The following is a 22,797-nucleotide window of genomic DNA, read 5'->3' as shown; positions in this document are numbered from 1 at the left end:
TTATTTTTCTTTGGCAAACGGTTAACGAGAAGGTTATCACGTGGCAAGCACAACGACTCTACCGCCTTTACTTTCCCCAGCTAAGGCAAGGTACAATTAGAGTTGTATTGTCCTGAAATTCAATCTCCCTGTCTTCATCGAGATTCGAACCCAGGACGCCATGTTCGGAAGCAAAGCGCTTAAGCACTCAACCACCGCGTCCTCAACTGCCATGCGTCAAGATATTTAAAAAATTAATTGCTTTTAAAAAAAAATTAGTTGGACATAGTAATTGAATCCTAAAAATCTCCAAAAAGACAGAAAGAAACATGATTAGCTGATTCAAGCAAGATGTATCATAATCTAAACAAAGAATGTTGGCAATTTAGAGCAATGAAAACAACGGTACACACAAGAAGAAACACGTACAATTTTAAATACAGCCTATGATACAAATTTTATTAGCATTCAATCAAGATGTTGATATTGAACTAGGGTTATAGTTTGAAGTAGCAGACGGCTAACATTGACCTCGGGTTATCTTCAGTAGTCTACTGCTGACCACTGGGCATCATTCCATGATGGTTGCAGATGCACGGATTGTGAAAGGATGGACAAGGAAGGTCGTGTGGCAGACGTCCTTGCCGGACTAAGTACTCCCGTTCGTGAAGCAGGCGATGGTACATCTCCATGTAAAAGCCCGGATGTCTACGTGCGTGTGTGCTGGAGATGACGCCAGCTGGTGGAAGCTGGAATGAAAAAAAAAACAAGTTACTATTAATGTTCAAGAACTCTATTTATTTTAATAACCTATCAAGTAATAATTATACACAATTTAAGATTGTGCCTGTAATCTTATATATGGTCTGTCCTATATGGAAAAAGAAAACTTAATTTTCGTGTTTATATAAAAAAGGGATTTAAAGAAGGAACAATAACCACGTATTGACTATTTTACAAATTAACATTTTTATTGCCCTTAAGTAGACCGTCACTATCCGATTAAGTTTTTGCATGTCTCTGAAGTTTGTGGCACCAGTAAGTTATTGCATCAGACTACTGGAAGAACTCAATACTGTGAAGGGAGAATAACTGACAAACACAGAGGTTCCGAATACAACTCCATTTCATCAACATTAACCCACGGTTAACGAGGGTGTCATGTTGCCAGCACAACGACCAGCCGCCTTTACTTTTCCCCAACTAATGTCAGGTACCCATTAGAGCTGGTTGGACTTAGAGGCACCCCAAAAATCCCGATATTAAAATCCCAGTCTTCATCTGGATTCGAACCCGGGACCTCCGGTTCAGAAACCAAGCGCTTTACCGCTCGTTAAGATCTCTCCTAATCAGGCCTTCTGTAAGCACTGCTAAACACAACACAGCACATCTAACACATCAAGAACTTGACAACAAGAGCTCCAAATAATCTGGTGCTTTAATAATGGTCAATTAAAACAGCCAATAGGACACAATTGGAAATACATCAACACCAAAAATGCTGTACTGTACATCACCGTACTAAACTAATAAACTCTACTGTCTCTATCTCTTCCTGGAATCGTACATTCACTTCAGGACTCCACCAGGACCGACTTCATGGCAGACTAACAGTCCCGGTCTACTCGCTGTCCTGTCTTGAACTGTGTCTCTCGTCCACGCAGGGCTATGACCAGATGACCCTAACTCGGGTCCTATTCACATGCCAGTACTGTCCAATGCCTTCGATATAGCACGCTAAACTGTATTACTGGCCTGTGTCACATATGCCAGCTGATCACACACAGTTAACCCTATTGCGTCGCGAATAGGGTTACAACAATATGTAATGAATCTACACATAAATCTACACATAAATATAACAGCGACATTCCGAAATCTTTAAATTTTAAATCCCAGTCTCGATTGGGAACCATGGAACTAAATTTTATAGGATCTCCTTCAAAGCGCCACGGGGAAAGGGTGCCAGTTATTTCACTTAGGCCAACTTCTATTCGATCCTACACCCCCCCCCTTTCCCCAATCATAGCCTTAAAACTAATCCCCCTGGATCAGTTGGCTAAGAAAGTGTAACCAGCAACATTTAAACACACCCTCACTCTCTACCCAACACACAGTGTCAGGTGATTCGATACCACAGTCACAGACTATAAAACTACTTCGACCTATCTCTCCATATATCTCCCGTACTGCCTCGTATCTATCTACAGGTAAGTTTAACAATTTTTTAAAAGTACAAACTTTTCATCAAAACATGTATATATAGTATAGACAGAGAAATTGAAAAACAAACCAAATCAAATTCTTGTATTGTTCAATGTAAAAATCTGGACACTCCATAGTAGACTTACACTGTAACGTATCTATAAACACTTTGCTGTATTTGAGTGTTATCTATTGTCAGTTCATGTTCTTAGCGGCTAGATTTTTTTTAGTGAAACTTAGGTTTTCTTAACTGTGTTTTTTTTTTAAATACTAACTTTTAATTAGACACTCTCGAACAAGGCCAAGGCATACGATTTCATTTTTAACTCTTTCTCTCCTAATTGACGATACCATCGTTGATTTGACCTCATTAAATTAAATCAATGTTTAATTTTATAATCTTTAATTTGTATTCTATAAAAAGATCATGCAGTTCCCTTTAATTCTATACCAGATAAAACATTTTGTGAGAACAAACCAAAAAGTTATTGAAGCCCAATCATAACAGGGGTAGTGAAATAGTAGGCCTAATAAGTAACATGAAGAATTCCGTCAAAACATGGGAGAATACTTACGGCGAGAAAGAATTAAATCATTAAAATCATTGGCTATTTCTTTTTGTTAAGTTAGATACGTTTTAAATAAGTATATTGGCACCACAACCACCGTGGTGTATAAGCATAAGTAGCATGGTATAGTTGTCTTTTATACCTCCCAAGGTATATTCGAATTGCAAGTTATGGTATAATGTTATCAAAAGTATATTAGTGTTTAGGATAACAGACATCTTATCTTATGATCAGGTATAACAAATGTTATGGTATTATAATCTATATAAATAATTCTCTTCGTGGCCCAACCATGCGGGACACCATGATGAAAAAGTCATGGAAAGATAACTCTTTTATTTCTGCAAGGCGGACTAGAGTTACCCCCCGTAACTTTCGAGGTGACAGGGAGCGAGGCTCAGAAAACACAAAGCCTCGGGTCGGCTCGTATTTTATAAATATCTCGGTATATTTTGTGTATACAAGTAGTATAATAAATAGTTATTATAGAATATTAAATTATATCGCTTGGCTTCCTAAGTCCCTAACAGAGGGGTATCGGGTTCAAATTCCGTCGAAAGCTGGGATTTGGAAGATCGGGCTATTTGGGACGCCCCTGAGTTCATCCAAATCTAAAGAGTGCTTGACATTAGTGGAGGACAGTGAGGCAGTTACGCTGGCTACATCCGACACCCTCGTTAATGGTAGAGCTTAAAAACAAATAAGCTTTATTGCAATACAAAACATGTATAGTTTGTTGTTTGCGTGTTTAGCATTGGCATTGCTCTGACCACACTCATAAGACGAGACCACACTCTACCATAGCACAAGACCACACATTATCATAGGACAAGACCACACTTTACCATAGCACAAGACAACACACTACCATAGGAGGAGACCACATCCCACCATAGCACAAGACCACACACTATCATAAGACGAGACCACACTCTACCATAGCACGAGGCCACACATCTCTTCTTAACACTGTAGAATCAAAGATTTATAGTTCTGAAATCTTCGATTCAATGTGGACTTCCAAGTTTCACTGTGTCCTAGTAATACTTGCATTTTTTGGGGTCAGATAGATAAAAAATCGATTGATATACTTCGACTATTTCATTGATTTCTTTGCTATTGAACAGAGCCACACTGCCTAAAAATAGACTATCGCATATAACATTTCAAACTATCATGAATACAGATCAAAGGCGAAACATCTTATCAGTAAACACTAAACTGTGATTGAGTATTGGACATAGGTGAGACGAGCAGGGTGAGGGAATGTTGTACCGACGAGAAAGCTTAAAGAACGAAAAAGTGTTTACTGTGAAGCAAGCGCATTGGTTTAACTCTTTCTCTCCGTAATTATTTACCACATTCTGGTGGAATCAACGCTGGTATCGTCAGTTAGGAGAGAAAGAGTTAAAGTTTCAAGCGAAATAAAGCTCCCCTCTCAGACATTACGATCTATAGGACAGATGATGTAAAGGTCATCTGTTTCTGTGACCCATGGTTAACGAGGGTGTCATGTGGCCAGCACAACGACCTACCACTTTTACTTTTCCCTAAATTACGTCAGATATCCGTTTGAGCTGTGCGGACTCAGATGCGCCCTAAAGATTCCGAAATAAAAAAAAATCACAGGCTTCGTTAGGATTCGAACCCAGGGCCTCTTGGTTTGGAAGCCAAGTGCTTTACCAGTCAGCCACCAACTACTTTATTTATTGTTACGCAAATCAGTTTACTGTGAGTTTGAGACACACAATTAAGTTTACAATGTGGCAATTAAAGTGGTTTACTGTGGACAGTTAAAGTGGTTTTCTGTGGACAGTTAAAGTGGACAGTTCAAGTGGTTTACTGTGGACAGTTTAAGGGGTTTACCGTGGACTGTTACTTTGGACAGTTAAACTGGTTTCCTAAGACACCGACAAAGTGGTTGACAGTAAGACAGACTAAAGTATTTACATTTTTTCTTTCTGCTGTAGGTAGTTTTAAAATCACTATCTCATTTCATGTACCACCCACTTCCATCTGACGCCTCTTCAAGTTTTCAATGTATCATAAACTATTGATCTCCAGGTAAAAATATTCCTATTTCGCCCCGTTGTTCGCTAACCACGAATCGATCGCTATTGACACAGAGAAAGTATTTCTGAAAGGGAGGTAATGTAATCGGGAATTTAAAGCAACGAGCTGTCAGGTAAACTAACCTTATTTTTGTTTTCGCGTGTTGGAGAGCTCGATTCTTACGACTTTTAACACATTTCTCTGAGGTCAACACTTGCCTATAAATATACGATTGTTTATGTCCTAACTTAAGGTAATGAAAGGAGACAATATTACGTTCTGAGATCAGTTTTACGGATACAAGGAGGACACTCAGGAAGGTTTGTTGACACAAAAGGATATTTTAGTTTCCTAATAGATCTACCATTTGCTAATCTCATTTCTGTTAAACGTGTTAGCGCTGTGGCTGAGTGGTTAGGCGCTTGGCTTCCGAACCTGGGATCCTGGGTCCGAATCTCGGTGAAGAGTAGGATTTTGAATTTCGGGATCGCGCCTCTGAGTCCACCCAGCTTTAATGGGTACTTAACACAAGTTGGGTCAAAGTAAAGGCGGTTGGTCGTTGTGCCGGCCACATGACACCCTGTTCGTTAACGTTGGCCAAAGAAACAGGCTAGTCGAGACTACGTGTAGTCGGTCATGACAAGACAACCAAGCGATAGTGTTTGTGTGTGTTGAGTGGTCAAGCGAGAAAATACACACTGCCGTGGTTAGTCAAGCATGTAAATTTACTTTCAACACTCATTTTTTTTTCTTTGTTTACAAGATGTAGATCTAACTGCATAGACGAAGATATTTTTTTTTTTCGAGAATGTAAACTTTGCTGTATGGTCTCCCGTTATACAATAAGTCAATAGATTAAATTAGTAGGTTCGTGTGACGTCACATAGAAACCCGGTAAAAATCTGATCGTTTTGGATGCGCAGAAAAAATGACAGAAAAACATCAGTTACTAAGTTATTATTGCAAATTTTTAAAAAAAGAATAATATATTCATTATCTGTAAATCAAAACACATATTATATCAAAAATTGTCAAACCATCGGAGTTTCCCTTTAACACAATCTGCCCAATAGATGGCAAGGTCTGAAAAGGGGGAACTTAAAAACTTAAACGTGTTAGCAGTAGGGGTTGCAATTTACTGAAATGCAATCTTATGATTAAGGGATTTTTAGTAACATTTTTATTGATTTGAAATTAATCTCAACTTAAACAAATTAGCAATGACATCATCACCTCGGAAAGGTAAAATATGAAGCATTGCTACGGGATATTCAGTGAATACAAATACACTTTTCAGGGTCTGCACTGCAAGGGATTTTAACACCCTAGGGTACAATTAGAGCATAGGACAGGCTGTTTGAATCTTCCTGGAAATCCAACGACTCTGCGCCGCAGAGTTTAATTAACATACACATGACTAGATGACACTTGGATACGCTAATAATGAAATTATCTTCTCTTTTGAAAGAACGTTTGTAAATTATAAGATAAGATAAATGTTGAAATGATCAACCATTGTCCCGCAAAGTAAAAAAAAAATATGACTGGTGAATGCGAACTAGTGTGCCATTTCCTCCAGTTTGCTAATAGGTCATTAAGCAGATAGTTAATTCTTTTACTTACGAGGTGAGGCTGCAGCTTGCCGTCTGAGTTTCGCGTCGGCGTCGCCTTTTGTTGCGTGTAGGTCAGTATCTTGTTGGACTCCTGGCCGCCCTGGTTGAACCAGTCAAAGTCCCTCCACCTGGTCATCCGCTGCCACTCCTGCTCAGTCATGTGTTGTCGACACAGGGCGCCGTCAGGGTTGGGGAAGTACAGGTTGTACCACGCCCACTCTTGGTGGAACGCCATCTTGGTACCAGGGCCGACCGAACGCTATATGACACAAAAGAAGAATATATCTAAAGTCCCAAGGCTATTCTTTATAATTGTATTGTACCTAATACTGCCATTAGATAATAACAATGATAATGGCAATATTTTCGATTCCGATGAATAAGGATGAGTGCAGTGTTTCACACGACTACGCAAACCCATTTGCGAACTGCATATTCAGGTAAATTTTATTTCATTTTTTTTTTGTTGGTACCTTTTCGGTCATGTGGCCCGCGACACGAGTGTCAGAAATTATAATGGCCCGCAGGTCGAATTAGGTTGGGCATCACTGAGCTACATTGAATAGGGACTCTTAGTGGAAAATTCACATGTTAAAACAGTAAAATAGAAAGTAAAGTAGAAAGTAAATATGCGAAGTGCTCCATTAAGGAAAAAGCTTGGGAAACACTGTTCTCTGCCGATGAGGGAGGAAATATATATATCACATTTATACCTCATATATATTTATTGTCTATCATTTCAATAACTTTCATTTTTCGAGTTACAAGTTAAACATTTCTTTTAAGATACAATCCAAGAAACTATGTAGTATAAAGATATGTATTGCTTAATTTGTCTTATTTTTCAATGTAAATAATTTAAATAGTTTAATAAATCGATATCATAATATTTCTGGATGATTTGTTAAGCACATCTTTCTAACCATTATTATTAAAATATTTATTAAAATAATAATAATAATCTTTTTGTACGAATGGAAATTTGTCTTTCAATTTGTGCATTACACCAAACAAAAAACATTAGAACTATAAGAAACCAAAATGAATAGACGATGTAGATCTTTAAACTAAAAAAAAATAATAGGTAAAGGCGATCTTTTATTTGGAGAGGAGGGCGCTGTAAAAGAGGTGCCTCCTCTGCATAAGCTTTTAAAGCCCAGCTCAGGCGTCATCTTGCCTTTGCATAAACAACACATCAGATCCAAATGGATTCCGAAAAAACAAAAATAGCTCGAGAACTAGAAATTCTATTTTAAGAAGTTCAAAGGTCGCTAGTCACACATTTCTGAACAAAAGAAAAGAACGGGCGAAGACTGCTTAAAATGTCTCCCTCCCACGGCAGACAATGGCGTGTAGGTAACAAAATATATAGGTCACAGCTGGGTCTACTATCTTACGTTAAGTACTGCATACTAATTTATTAATCTTGCTCTTATGACTCAAAAATAAGGCTTCTTATTATGTCTATGCTACATCATACATAGATCTAATACATATATAAAAGATCTAGAAAAGAAGATAGATCTAGCTCTAGACACCTAGATATGACTATATATACTTCTAGACATTTATAGAAGACCTTGACGACTTAAAAAAGGCTAAGCTAAGAAGTTTGTCAAAGGCTAGATCTAGACCTGTGTATAAGACTATTTCTAGACATCTGTTAAAGATTTCAAAATAATGTTTACCTCGACCTTGAATTGAGACTGCTGCTACTTTTTTTCCCTTTGTCCAGACACTGTGACTAAATGGTGCAACCGGAAGAGGCGCAACTTTGATTGAATTGTGTTGGTTTTAGTCATAGACTATATATAGTCTTGTTGTAGCGATGCGTCGATTAAATTTGTATGAATACGTTTCAGTGGGTTTCGTCAGCACAGATTATGACAAACATGTAGATCCAGAGATCTAGGTCTGCATCATCACGAGAAACGCTTCGTGCTACACTAGCCCTTAATCTTCGGAGCAGCAGGCAGTATCTTGTTATGATTATAGTGCTACCTTTAAAAACAAAGGTGACATGATCTAAGAGAAAAATGTAATGATCTTTGATCTGATCTCGGTTTTTTTATTTGATTGTTACATTTCAGCTTTTTTTCGGTCAAGATGACCTCTGGTCAGAAAGTAGCCTGCTACCACCTGGGACAAGACTTCGACTGGTGGAGATGTAATGTAGAGGGATGGGTGGGGAGACCGCCTTCTCCCTTCCCGGCGTCCTTTGAACACGCCCACCTGTACAGAGAGTCCAGCGCTGAAGCCAGGGCCTGTGGGCCAGTGACATTGTGCTGCCAGTCCGCATGTTGTGGAACCGAATGTAAGTGTGCGGCCAGTGGTCAAGAGATGGACGAAGCAACAAGAAGTAAGCTGGACTACACCCTGTCTTTCTTTCTATTTTTCTTTCTATTTTACTATTTAGCTTTGTAAATCTTCCACTAAGAGTCCCAATTCAATGTAGCTGATAACAATGTTACAAGAACTAGATCAAAACGTGATTCTGCCACTTAGAAGGATAAAATGCTGTCTCCTACTTCGATGCGTTCATTTTATCATGTACCTGTTATGATCAACTTCTTACTCAGACTTAGATCCTCCTGCGCCTACGGCACATGGGGCGGTGAACTGTTCCATAGAAATTAGTCACTAACTATTTTTCTAGTCTCTACAAGCTGGTGTTTACTTCTCTTGAGGACCTCCATGAAGGTGCGACGCCAAGTAATCCGAGGACATCAAAGTTTGCGTTTTCTTCGTATCGGCCTCCGCATCAAAAGTTGGCCAGTTTTCAGCATTGGTGCAGGGTCGTTACATTCCATGTGCCAGTTAGGGTTGTTTTCTTTCCGCTAAAACTGTTAAATCTATGAAAAATTGGTTTTGCACTCTAAATAGGGTTTAGTTCATGTAGTACTGACCTACTTCGACTTTAGTCCTCCCGCGACGTTCGGCGCATATGGCGGTAAGCGAAGCAGGACGTTTTGGCGCCGCCGTTTTGGAGACGCCGTTTTGGCCCCGCCGTTTTGGCGCGAAGGTCGTTTTGGCGCGAGACGTTTTGGGGACGGGACGTTTTGGCGCGAAATACATTATGTACGTTTATTGTATTATTTCTTTTAAAAGAATTATTCGTATCTATATTTTGCATGAGTATTTGTGTTAAGACATATTTTTCACGTACTAAACGTAAATGTGTGTTTGTTTTTCACATCATTTTCTTTAATAAACATTTTGGCTTGTGTATGTGTGTTTATTAAGAGGCACACTTTTATTTTCAAAAACGTTTTTTCAGAAATTATTTTAAAATTAAAAACAAAAATCGCGTGAGAGAGGGGAGGGGTGGAGGAAAGAGTATATACAAGGAGTGAAATGTGATTAAAAGAGAGGGGGCGGGATAGGTGTCACATGTAATGACCATTCCCAAGGAGATGATCGCCAGACGCATGACGCCAACGACCAGTGCTCGGTGCTGGTCTTGTCTTCATTTGTTTAACTAACCTGCGTCAATGCGAGATGTGTCACCCAAATCACCCCTACCCAATTTCTCAAAATATATCTTTCCACGTTAGAGTTTGTACTGACCACATTCCGTGTCTTGATCTTTACTATGTGTGGAGTTATTGTCGTCATTCAGAATTCAGCCTAATAGAGCTTTAGATGTTAACATGGTTTTTGTTATATTAAAGTGTGACACTTAGCTAGTTCGTATATTACACTAATGTCAAATAAAAAAAAATCTTTTGGAAAGAAATCCAAAAATGTCATCCAGTGCGATTAGCCTGTCATTACCATTCAGGAATCTGACTTATTATAGGCCTATATTCATGAAATAAGCAAAACCTTTATAATTAAAAAAACAACAACAATTCACTGAACGGTGTTAGAATTCATACTATACATACAATATTATGGTAGAGTGAAATAAACATTGTTATAAAAGCTACGTGCTTATTAAATTATCGTCAAATGATATCTCGCGCCAAAACGTCCCGTCGCCAAAACGGCTGGCGCCAAAACGTCCCGTCGCCAAAACGGCGGGGCCAAAACGGCGGCGCCAAAACGGCGGCGCCAAAACGTCACGTACCGGGCGGTAAGCTCTCTGTTGTGACACGGTTACTATGTGTGGTCAACCGTGACACACGGTCAAGTGTTGGGTATCGGAGAGTTAGGGGACTTGCGGGAAGCGACGAGTGTGTTGCAAATATGCAGAAGGAAGTCATCTAGTGGATCTGTAGATAATGCTAGCCTTGTAAATATGTTATGTTTGAATGCTTCATAATAAAATACAGTTTATTCTTAAAAGGACTTGTTTCTTCACACTCTCCCAACAGAGATCGGTCAAAGGCGACTTCCACACCCTCTCCCCAGCTAGTGCCTACGGATTTAGGTTTACTATGAATCAGGCGATGGACGTTGTGTCAAAGTTGGTCCAACCGAGTCCAATCGTTATACAAGGCCTGTGAGCAGTTAAGACCAAAAGCTCGTTGCCAAATCACAGGTCCAACGTCACAACCTGTGACTTGGCAACGAGCTATTGGTCTAAACTGCCCACAGGTTGCGACGTCGCCAGTCAGTATTCAGGCCTATTGGTCTCCTTCATCGGAAAGTGACCACAATCGGTGCAAGTTGAATTATCTCTTTGTTCGATGTTTGCCATTTCTGTAGCAATAGAAGTTTTATAAGATGGAGTCGATAGCCTTATACTGAACCCTCGTCTTTTCTTCTCCAGGCTTGCAATCAGTCATAAGGAAGTTAGTTCTTGCAAGTCAAAGATAAAGGCACATTCCTCGCTCCATATGCTAGGACAAATTTGTACAAATACTCCTTCTTCACTAGTGCTATTAGAGCAGGAATGGGTTGCCTGAGCTAGCCAGGAAAACCAATGACTTGACAGAAATTAAGTCATTGGTTAACACGCATGACTAGCATGACGAGTAGGACGTAATCATCTTCTTTTTAGAAGTAACGTCTGTATTAGATAAGATAAGATAAGATCGCTGTTTGTTGGTTTTTATTTTATTTTATTTTTAGATTTTACATTCACCTGCATCTTTCTTTTACCACAGGGCTGTACTGGCCATTATGTCAAGGGCCAGAGTTGACGCCAATGCTGGACACAACTGACCTTGGAGACAACAACTTGAACGGACTTACCAACGGCGGGAAGAAATCCCCGAGACGCTCCCATAAACGTCCACCATGGTGTCCGGCAAAAATGCCCAATAAATGGGGTGTGGCTGGACACCCACCACCCTACACCAACTACTGCAAGGAAACCCTGTTCAACACCAGGACAGCTGACCCACAGAAGGTGACCATCAAGACGACCTTTTAAGGAATGCGTCGACTAGGGACTTTGATTCTGGACATGATTATTATCACGCAACAGTGGTCATCTTTGAACTTTTAATTACCTTCCTATAGATCTAATGTTTCTCAACTTAGAATGTGTTAAAGAACGACCACTCTCGGTGATTTTAGATTTAGAAACAAAGAGAAAAATGTAATTAAATTTGAATTTTAAAACAAAGAAAAAAAAAAGAAGAAAAAAATATTTGACCCATTATTGATTTCCTTATTAAAAAATTTGAAATGCGGGGTATTTTAATTATTGCTCTTGTATGCTTGACCAAAAACAAACAAAGATACACCAATATTTGTACTTTCCTAAGAGTCCAAGTGTTACACTGCGTCATACTACAGTAATACATAACGTGTATGTATATGAATAACACAATAAACCTTATAGACTTTTGTAATGACAACAATTAGTTATTTAAAATTTCCAGCATTCATGTTATTTTTTTTATTTAGATGTTAACTCTTTTTGGATTTTTTTTTTTTTTTTTTTTTAACTTCAGTCTCACATTTGAAGGAAATAAAATATTTTATTGATAAAATTTATTTGATTGTTTTTTTATTATAGTCAATTGTTGGAGTTCCCACGTTTAATAAGTATATTATTACAGCTGATTTCAAATCAATTCGGCCAGAATAATGCTACAAACGTTTTAAAAATAATTTTTAAAATTGAATCAACTTACCAATTTCGGATTGACATGAAGAACTGATAGCTTCCATTAGATAATGGAATCGATTGCCTAAGTCAGTCAGGAAAACCAATGACTAGGCATAATTTAAGTGATTGGTAATCATGCATGTCTAGATTGACACAGAGACACGTCTAGGATGTAATTATCTTCTCTTTTGAAATAACGTCTGTTATCTTTAAGATAAGATCTATTGGACTTAAAGATTGGACTTAAAGATTGGACTTAAAGATTGGACTTAAAGATTGACTTAAAGATTGGACTTATAAATTGGACTTAAAGATTGGACTTAAAGATTGGACAGATTTTTCTTTCTGTGCTTCGTGAGGGAGATTCATATGACACACACACACACACACACACATGTAGGTTTCCACAGGCTCAGACAATGTCAGATGTAATAAATAGATTAGCACGACAGTATCCTTATCCCAAGGCAACAGAACTTATACTGTATAGTCAAATACAAAAAAATATTGATGCACACTCTCTTCTATTTAAAGCCAATTATTAATCTCAAGCCGAGTCGTTTGCGCGCTATTTTACTGAATCTGAACGAAATGGTTTTAAACTTTAAAATAAATGGCGAATTAGTAGGAATAACATCTTAAAGTACTGGTATGAAGTATATTTTTGTGGATCTTATAAATATATTAATTAATAAGCTATACCTTCTAGACCTGTATTTTGTCGTTTTTATTACAGTCATAAAGAATATCTTATTACCTATTCTCTTAAGCAACCGCATATCAGTCACTGTCTCTGTCTGTCTGTCTTTCTCTCTCTCTATGTCACAAACCCACTTACACTTTTCCATTCCGCCGCCATCTTCTGTAACACTTAACAGGAGTCTGGCAGCATATCCCCGGACCGGAGTGATCCATGGTGGAGGCTGAAAAGGCCGTAACAGTGTAGAACGGGGCACCGCCCCATTGGAGCAAATTTTGCCCGGTTTCGGCCAAATTTTGATGCCGACACTGTGGAGAGTCTGTGGAAACAGTGGTGCACATCGAGCAAAAGTGTCCACATCTCCGAAAGCTGCTGGAGAATGTGTCTGCAGAGTCCCTTGACCTGTATGGGAGCTGTGAGGCACCATGCCGAACAGCAGAGTTTCTCGCCAAGGCTCTGCAAGAGGACCAATCCTTCCAGTCTTGTTACCAAATGAAGTTCACCTCAAGTAACACTTAAAATGACTAACATGCATGACTGCATTGACACATGAAAGGCTAGCAGGGCCGGCCTTAAACTTAGCAGCCATCTATGTTCTTTGGCTATTCACCCAAACTGTACCAAGGCAATACTAAATAAGAGGTCGCATGTTGTTATTGAATCTCTCAGTAGATTCTAAAGACCGCATCACAATCCAAGAGATTAGAGGGTTACTACTGCGATTGGACCCAACGATTTCCTGCTAACTATCATAAAAAAAAACGCAAACTAAAAATATATGGCGTATTACAATGTCTTCGGGGCTCGCTAAGACCTTTCTTCAAGGAAAAGTACCAGGAAAAAGAAGAGGCAGTCAGAGAAAACGATGGGAAGACATCATAAAAGAATGGACGGGCCTGCCATCGAAAGAGGTTCCATCTAAGGTAAAAGACAGAGAGGAATGGAGAAAGACGGTCGACGGTCTTGCATGAAAATTTATATAAAGAATGACCTAACAGAATTTGAAGCTCTAATTAACAGACTAAGAGAGAGAGAAAGAAAAAAGATGTTCTGGTTAAAGGATTAAAGATGACCACAAATACATTATATGACCAAAAGCGATTAAATTTGTACGGTAATTTGTGTTAACATTACACCGTAAAGTCTGTAAAAGATCTTTTATAAATGGTAAGAGACGGCAAGTCGTAACGTTCTATGTCGTAAAAGAACATAATTAAAAATCTTTTCCTGTATTACCGGGTCATACTTTAATTCCAAGCCACTCTTTCGACGCCTTCCACCAGTCCATTTGGTTGCCGGCCCATTTGGGCATTTACCCTATGCCCACATAGCCAGTCCTCCCAAGCAGATATTTTAACATTTTTTAAAAAACATTTTCTGACTATATATAACTTGAGAATGATTTGTATCTTAGGCCCACTGGTAGCAAGTAGACATCAGGAATCTTCAGACATGACAAGCAACGGGCAAGGGGTGTTCACGCACCGTAATGTCATTTGGCCCCCACACTCTGGAGACATGTTTGATTGGTGGGGCTGCTCGCCCGAAGGGGTCGTTTTGAAACCCAGACAACCCGCCCCCGTCCCACTGCCGAGAAAACGACTTCCGCTTCGACGTGACCGTAAGTTTAACAAACCATTTCTTTTTTTAAAAAATAATTAAATAATTTTATAGTCAAAGGGAAATAACTCAAGATAAGTTTTCTTTTCAATAGCATGCAGAGTTGTATACCTTGTAAATTTCTCCTATTAAAATGTTTAAAACCATGACCAGTATATCTTTTTATTACGACACAAGCGAATACCTATTTACAATTTTTTTCTACATTATCGGTATTCTCTTTCACTATTAAGAACATGACCTATATTTAAAGTGGAGTACCTCTAATATCACATAAAATAAAAAAAATTTCTGCTAAGAATGACTATAGCCTAACACGTCTAGTGGAGTGTATGTATTCAGACGAATCAGTCTGATGTTTTCTTGTGTATGCGGTGTACAGACTACGGAAGTAGAGATGACCTAGGTATAAGCACTTGGCTTCCGAATCGGTGGTCCCGGGTTCGAATCCTGGTGAAGACTGTGAGTTTTAATTTCGCTATATTTAGGGCGCCTCTGAGGAGTCCACCCAGCTTTAATTGATACATGATATTAATAGGTAAAAAAAAAGTAAAGGCGGTTGCTTGTTGTGCTGGTCACATAACACCCTCGTCAACCGTAAGCAACAGAAACATGTAACTGTTACATAATCTACCCTATAGATAGCAAGGTCTGAGAGATGAACTGCTTTCCGCTAGGTACATAGCTTTATTTGTGTAATTTTTTAATCTATTATCCTTGACAGCCTTCGTGTTTCCGCGCTTAATTTTATTAGCTCTGCCGCTAGTAGTACAAAGTAATTTGTATAATTTAGTTGGTAACAATGATCTTCCATAATAGTGTCATTGATTTTTTGTTCAACTTTAGCACAATCTTCCTCTTAACATTATGCAACATTTTTCTTTCTCATCTTTCTCGCTCTCATTTCTTATGGCCCTTGACTTTGGTATCAGATCATAAAGTGAATATCTTTGAAGTTGCCCTCCGATTTCTCTTTGGACGACCCTTGCTTTGTGTGTTAATGCTTTTAGGATTGTGTACATGTCTGTGAAATGAAGAAATTTAAAAATCAAGAACAGATAATTTTAAAGTATTTTTGAAAAAAAAAAATAGAGCTAAAACAATGGAAAATAATTAACAAAATAAAAGGAAATCAATTAAGATGTACTTTGGTCAAAGGGGGATTACCGGTGATTTATTTCAGTGTAAAATTTATAATGAGTTGCCTACCTTTTCTATATGAAGGTAGATTTTGGTGATGTGGACTCAAGTGTTGTAGGTTCGAGAGCATAAAAAATCAACCTTTCCAGATTATCTTGTGAATGAAATGCAACCTTTCATACAGACTACATGGTCTTACACACTTCCTTAAGCCAATGTATTCATGGCGAGACTCTTCAATCGTACAGCATCTGTTGTTTTCTTCTAAAATTATTGAGTTCCTATGTAAAATTAAGTGAGCTAAAAATAGGAACACATTTTAATTTTCCTATCTTAAAGGTTTTGGGTGATTTTAGAGTTATAAGCTACATAAGGAATGACCTAGCAGAATCTAGGGCTCTAATTTTAGTTTGGATACTCGTAGGACGTAATTAATTTTCCTTAGAAGATAAATCCTACTAACTTATTTTAGTGTGACTGCTAAATCTCTTTCCCTATTTTATTCCTTTAACTATCATTTTAAAAACATATTTTCGGTCCATAGTTTGATGATTATAAAAAGAAGATTGTATAATAGATTTTGTAAATAAATCAGCACCAGATGGTATAAATCAGCGATGCCCAAACTACGGCCCGAGGGCCAGATCCGGCCCGCGACGTGCTTCAATCCGGCCCGCCAAAAAATTGGAACAAAATGATTTAAAAAATGTAAAAATGAGAAAGTTAAATTTGATATTTTCTTTAAGTTAGAATTCTCACTCTTTTTTTGGTGAATTCCATCTTTATGTTTGGTATTCTAATATTCATATTCAATATTTTTTTTATTGTAAGAACACAAGTGTTGTTTTTTGTCACTGGCGATAAAACTTGACAGCTATTTTTAAAATCTTGAAAAATTCCGCTACTATCTTGAGCTAGCCGTGTCCTTGACACCTTGTGTGTACAACACAGAGCATCATTGATGCCTCGTTTTGGGTCGTGTTCTTTTGATATCAAAGCGATTGGTACCGTAGTGTTTAACGTTTGTGATTTAATAAAATGGGAAAACCTAAGAAACGAAAAGTGGATTCTGCATGTAGAAACTTTTTAAAAAGTGAACAGATCTTTACTTTTTTGCGGAATTCGATAATAAGCCAACATTTTTCATTTGTAAAGAAAGTGTGGCTGTTTTTAAAGAACATAACATTAAAAGGCATTATGAAACCAAATACATAAACACAAATGGTGACATTCTTGATTTGAGCCATGAAGACAAGATTGCCAAGTTACGAATAGAGATCGTGGAATTGACGAGAATATTTAACAAAAAGAGACAAGAAAATGAGTCGGCGATAAGGGCCAGCTACAGCTCACATCCTAAATAGAGCAATGAAGCCTTTATCCAATGGCGAATGTGTAAAAAAAAGTGCTTGCTAGCAGTAATGGAAGAAATGTGTCCTGAAAAGAAGAATGCATTAGAAGCTGTCAGCTTTTCTCGCATGACACTACACAATTTCCATTCACATTAAAAGACAGAGCAGCAGAATTCGAAATGTTTTCTATTGCTGCTGATGAGTCCACTGACATAACTGATACTTCTCAACTCTTGGTATTTATTCGCGGTACAAACAAAAATTTTGATATAACAGAGGAGTTAGCAGCTATGAGGAGCATGCATGGGACTACAACTGGAGACCTGTTCAAAGAAGTGTCAACCATCATAGAGGACCTTGCTCTTCTTTGGAATAAATTAGTTGGAGTGACTACTGATGGCGCTAGAAATATGGTTGGATGTCACAGCGGACTGACAGCAAGAGTTATTTAAAAAAGTTGTTGAGTCAAAAGGAACTGAACCCCTGCGTCTTCACTGCATCATTCACCAACAAAATCTCTGAGGAAAGGTTTTGAATCTAGACCATGTGATGCTGATTGTGTTCAGTACTGTACATTCCATCAAATCACAAGCGTTGACTCACAGAACTATCAAAGATTTTCTGAGAGAAATATGAAGACTTTCTATTTCACAGTGAAGTGCGGGGCTGGTTAAGCCGAGGAAAGGTATTAATACGTTGTTTTTTTATTTGAGACACAAAATTGAAGTATTTATGATGGAAAAATCAAAACAAGTGCCACAACTGAACTACCCCCCTCATGGTTGTGGGATTTGGCTATTTTATACGACATCACATCACATCTAAATGAACTCAACACCAAACTACAAGGGAAAGACAAATTGATTTCGCATGTGTATGCAGACATAAGCGCTTTCCAAACAAAATTGCAACTCTTCATTCAACACTTCCAACCTGAACCACTCTACAAAATGATGAGCAGCTAAATAAAGAAAAAAAGTATCCAACTTCTGAGGCTCTTGGATAATTTCAGTGAAAGATTTGTGGATTTTCATAATTTAAAAAATGAAATCCGTCTTTTTCAAAATCCATTTGCTGCCGATGTGTCAAGTGCTTCGACAGATCTGCAACTGGAACTGATTGACTTACAAAGGTGATCACAAGTTTTTCAAGCACTTATTTGTGTGAATAAACTTTTTCAGTGATGAAATATGCGAAATCCATGTTACGTAATCGACTTACGGATGAACATCTAGATTCAGTGCTCCGACTTGGTGTTTCATCTATGCAGACAGATATTCAGAAGATGGTTTTGGATAAACTCCATGCATCACGTGAATTTATGTAAGTAGGTCCACAAATAAAACTAATAAAAATAGCTTATTGTATTTTTTTTTTCTTTTTGGTGATATGGCCCGCGACACGAATGCCAAGAATTAAAATGGCCCGCAGACCAAATAAGGTTGGGCATCACTGGTATAAATTATAAATTATCAACAGAATAAGGACAGTTTGTATTATATACACAGACTCGTGATAGGTCCCAGCTCAGTCATACTTCCGCAAAGCAAGAGTACGTGCGGGTCATCACGCACTGCCAATTAAATCTTGTTCCAAAAAAAAAAAAAAAAATTAAACCCTTTTAAAGACCGCATCCCAAACCAAGAGATTGGAGACAAGTGTTACTGCAGATATTGGTCCCCTTGATGACCAGCTAACTATCATAAAAAAAAAAAAAACGGAAGCTAAAAATCTATGGCCATATTACAAGGTCTTCGGGGCTCGCAAAGACCTTCCTTTAGGTAACAATACCAGGAAAAAAAAGAAGAAGCGGCAGACAGAGAAAACGATGGGAAAACAACATAAAAGTATGGACGGGCCTGCTATTGAAAGAGGTTGTAACTAAAGCAAAAGACAGACAGGAATGGAGAAAGACGGTCGACAAATCTTGCGCAGTGCCCCAACGGTCCAACAGACTAAGGGATTGGTAAAGGTAATCCCATTGTAAACCAAAGAAACCTATTGAAACTACAAGTGCAAATTTACCATTTATCTGTAATAAATTTATTTTGGACCATACAAAAGTGTTGTTTCTAAAGACTAAATAGAAAATATTATATCGATAAAATTTGTGAATTTTGTTTATGGAAAGTTTGGCTTTAAAAGTAGGCTTTAAAACTTGTTTTAAAAATGGCTCGCATCTGTGGAGAACAATGTGCATATTTACTTTTCAAACTTAATTTTTGCATCCCAAAACATTGACTTTTGCAACTATCAAGAGCGTTTTACTTTTTAAGAACTAGACCTGACAGACGGACGGATCTAAAGACACTAATGACCCAGATAAAAAAAAAAGAATATTCTCTTTTACAACAATATTAATAATTAATAAATATTAATGATTAATTTTACAGAACTTTGTTGGCCCCTGTGTAAAGGAGCTACACCCGAAAATACTCTGGCAGCGACGCTGGACCCAATGGGTGACTGCGAGGTCAGTCGAGACTACTGGCCCGACAAGAAGAAGAAAGAAAAGTTCCCCGAACACCAGCGACCTCCTTTTGTGCCTACTCTGGCTCCGAACCAATTTGGGTTGATCAAGTACCCACCGCCGTACACCTACTACTGCCGGAGAAGAGACACGCCTCTGACCTTCGTTCACAAGATTTAAAATGGGACGTAACTCCAAATTTGAGTTCTAGGCTGAGTAGTAAAAACCGCCCTCAGAGTGATTTCCCTTGTCCTAAAATTCTTCGTGTGTTCCATGGTTATTACATTATCATTGTCAGTTGAACTATTTTAGTCGCCACACTATAGGCCTATACAGATCATAGTTTCGTAACATCTAAAAATAGTACAAATATAATAAAGCATTAATTAAATGGAAACATGTCTATTTAGTTTCTTCTTACCATGGATAGATACGACAGTGGACCTCATTCACCAATCGTTAAACAAGCAACATTTAGCCACGTGATTCTATATATCTTCTATACAAATTATGTAATCCATAAAGGCTGTCACGTGAATGTTTTATCAATATTATGACGTGGCTAAATGTGTTTATTTACTATTGGTGAATGAGGTCCATAGGTTTATAATACTGGGTTTAAATTAAATTTAACATTGATAAATGGAAGTAAGTGCACATTATATTTTCTTAGGGAAAGTTTCTTTCTTACTTAACATCTGGCTATGATTTTTCTCTTTTCATTACAAAATACTAAGCATTCTTGTTCCTAAAACCTATCGTACATTTTTTAAAACTTTAAAACCGAGAAAGAGAGACCGAGAAAGAGAGAAAGAGACATAGAAAGAGAGAACGAGACAGAGAAAGAGACAGAGAAAGAGAGACCGAGAAAGAGAGAAAGAGACATAGAAAGAGAGAACGAGACAGAGAAAGAGACAGAGAAAGAGAGACAGAGAAAGAGAGACAGAGAAAGAGAGACAGAGAAAGAAAGGTATAATATTGTTATAAACCTGGTATAATATTGTTATAAACCTGGTGGTGGCACAGATGGGGGTAGGGGTGTGTGTGTGTAGTCAGCCAACGCAAATCGCCCCACGCCAGCGCTAGACGAGCGGTCAACCGTGACGAGTTACAACGATCGTCCGAGTCGAGGGTCAACAGGTCAGTTCGGGAAGGATCGCCGACGTGAACAGAGCTCAGGAGCGTCACGAGAGTTATAGTCATCTGACCACCTAGAAACGTCGAGGGGCGTTCTGTCCGGTTCGAGAAAGCCAGTAGGGACCCTATATAAGAGCGGAGGTATCGCAGTCAAGACGATCGAGAAAAGGGGCTCAATACAGCAAGGTTCAGAAAGCGGGTTCACGACAGGAGTTCAGAACACGGTCGACTACAGCACAGTTCAACGGTGTGGTTCTGTACGGAGCATTACAACGGTTCAGTGCGGAGTACTATCAAGTACAGTTGAGACGAACGGCGTCTTGATCTTGGTCTGTGATCGAGTCCGACACAACGAGCCTAGTGTGTGAAGTCAGTCCTGAACTGTTGAACCCAGTGAAAGCCCGGAACGAGACGGAGAGGCCAGTGCAAGAGTTGATACGGCGGAACGGTGTTATCGGAGAGATATTTGTACAGTGTACGTGTTGCCAATTGTACAGTATTGGCTGTTATTTATTCAACTATTAAAGTATTACGTTACTTTGGAGCCCTGAGTTGTCAAGTTCTTTAAGTTGGTGGTGTATGGTGCCATTTGCAGCGAGCCTGGATAGGGAGATTCGTAACAATATTAAAAAAAAAAACACCCAAAATGTGTGCACAAATAAAATCGTCTAGATGGGATTGTATTCAAAATAGTTGAAGTGACTGACTCGAGTAGATAACCTCAAAACAATGACACCTACGTTGACTAGTGCCCCAGCACTAAACCTTATAACATCTTCTTCTACGCTAGTACTGAGTACTTTTATCGCGACCTTTAACCCTCTTGGCATGAGAAGCCTGACAGTTCTAGAGGCCTACTTAAAGCTTCGACCCTCTGTCCTCCAGTGGACTTCTTCAGGTTCTCACCACGGCGTGGCGTCACCATCTCAGCTGTCACTGTCCAGATTTGGCACCTCAAGGAGTTGAAACGTTTTCTTTTCTGGACTACCTCCGTGAAATAACAATACGCAAGTACAATACTGTCTGCGAGTCAGAGAAACCTGATATAAGGCTCCATTAGTCTTAAATGTCTCACGGACTGACAAACTATACTCTGGCAACAACACACTACATTAATGTTGTAAACCAGCGATTTACAAAATACGGCCCCCGACGTGGTTCTATCCGGCCCGCCCAAAAATGTCGGCACAAAGTGTAGACAATCCCAGCCCCCCCCCCCCACCCCCCAAAAAAAAAGGTGAAAAATGTATCTTTACCTAAGTTAGGGCCCTCCCTTTTTCTCTGATGGATTGGTACAATGACCTTTAACATTTGCACGTTTATGAAATGAGACTCTGAATGTAGGATCTACCAGTAAAGGTAACATAAATTTATGAACTTAGACTCTGAATGTAGAACCAATCAGTAAAGGTAACATAAATTTATGAACTTAGACTCTGAATGTAGAACCTACCAGTAAAGGTTAACATAAATTTATGAACTTAGACTCTGAATGTAGGATCTACCAGTAGAGCTGAACATAAATTTATGAACTTAGACTCTGAATGTAGAACCTACCAGTAAAGGTTGACATAAATTTATGAACTTAGACTCTGAATGTAGGATCTACCAGTAAGTGTAAAATAAATGTATGAACTTAGACTCTAAATGTAGAACCTACCAGTAAAGGTAACATAAATTTATGAACTGATACTTTGAATGTAGAACCTACCAGTAAAAGTAAACATAAATTTACTTTTTTGTCCAACATAATCATAAGCTAAAAAATGTTTTTAACAAAATAAAAAGCATTATGAAACAAATATGGCGGCATTCTTGGTTTGAGCCGCCATTATCTTATCTTATCTTATATAATACAGACGTTACTTCAAAAAAGAAGATGATTACGTCCTACGCGTCATGCATTTAGTCATGCATATTAACCAATGACTTAAATTCTGCCAAGTCACTGGTTTT

The 22,797-nt window shown here is 38.4% G+C and overlaps 2 protein-coding genes across 5 annotated transcripts; one reads left to right on the top strand and one right to left on the bottom strand.

Annotated features, from left to right (window-relative positions):
* Positions 1-417: 417 nt before the first annotated feature.
* Positions 418-8,206, bottom strand: LOC106054283 (uncharacterized). Its single transcript, XM_056018311.1, has 3 exons — positions 8,107-8,206; positions 6,429-6,677; positions 418-728 (listed from the first exon to the last, which is right to left on the bottom strand). Exons 2-3 carry the CDS (start codon positions 6,651-6,653, stop codon positions 531-533), a joined length of 423 nt encoding a protein of 140 aa, XP_055874286.1. The 5' UTR covers positions 6,654-6,677; positions 8,107-8,206; the 3' UTR covers positions 418-530.
* LOC106054316 (uncharacterized) lies at positions 2,031-20,101 on the top strand. Of its 4 annotated transcripts, XR_008776242.1 has the most exons (6): positions 4,924-4,938; positions 5,059-5,125; positions 8,509-8,777; positions 11,470-13,071; positions 14,537-14,743; positions 19,628-20,101. XR_008776242.1 is itself a non-coding variant. In XM_056018309.1 (5 exons), the coding sequence occupies exons 1-3, from the start codon at positions 6,767-6,769 to the stop codon at positions 11,736-11,738; spliced, it is 630 nt and encodes a 209-aa protein (XP_055874284.1). In that variant the 5' UTR covers positions 6,758-6,766; the 3' UTR covers positions 11,739-13,071; positions 14,537-14,743; positions 19,628-20,101. The 4 variants fall into 4 exon arrangements, 1 of the variants encoding a protein (XP_055874284.1); XR_008776240.1 differs by lacking the exons at positions 4,924-4,938; positions 5,059-5,125 and adding an exon at positions 2,031-2,189; XR_008776241.1 differs by having other exon boundaries at positions 4,897-5,125.
* Positions 20,102-22,797: the final 2,696 nt, after the last annotated feature.

The sequence above is a fragment of the Biomphalaria glabrata genome, chromosome 1, assembly GCF_947242115.1.
Source record: "Biomphalaria glabrata chromosome 1, xgBioGlab47.1, whole genome shotgun sequence".
Classification (NCBI taxonomy): domain Eukaryota; kingdom Metazoa; phylum Mollusca; class Gastropoda; family Planorbidae; genus Biomphalaria; species Biomphalaria glabrata.
This window is presented reverse-complemented; position numbering and strand designations above follow the sequence as displayed.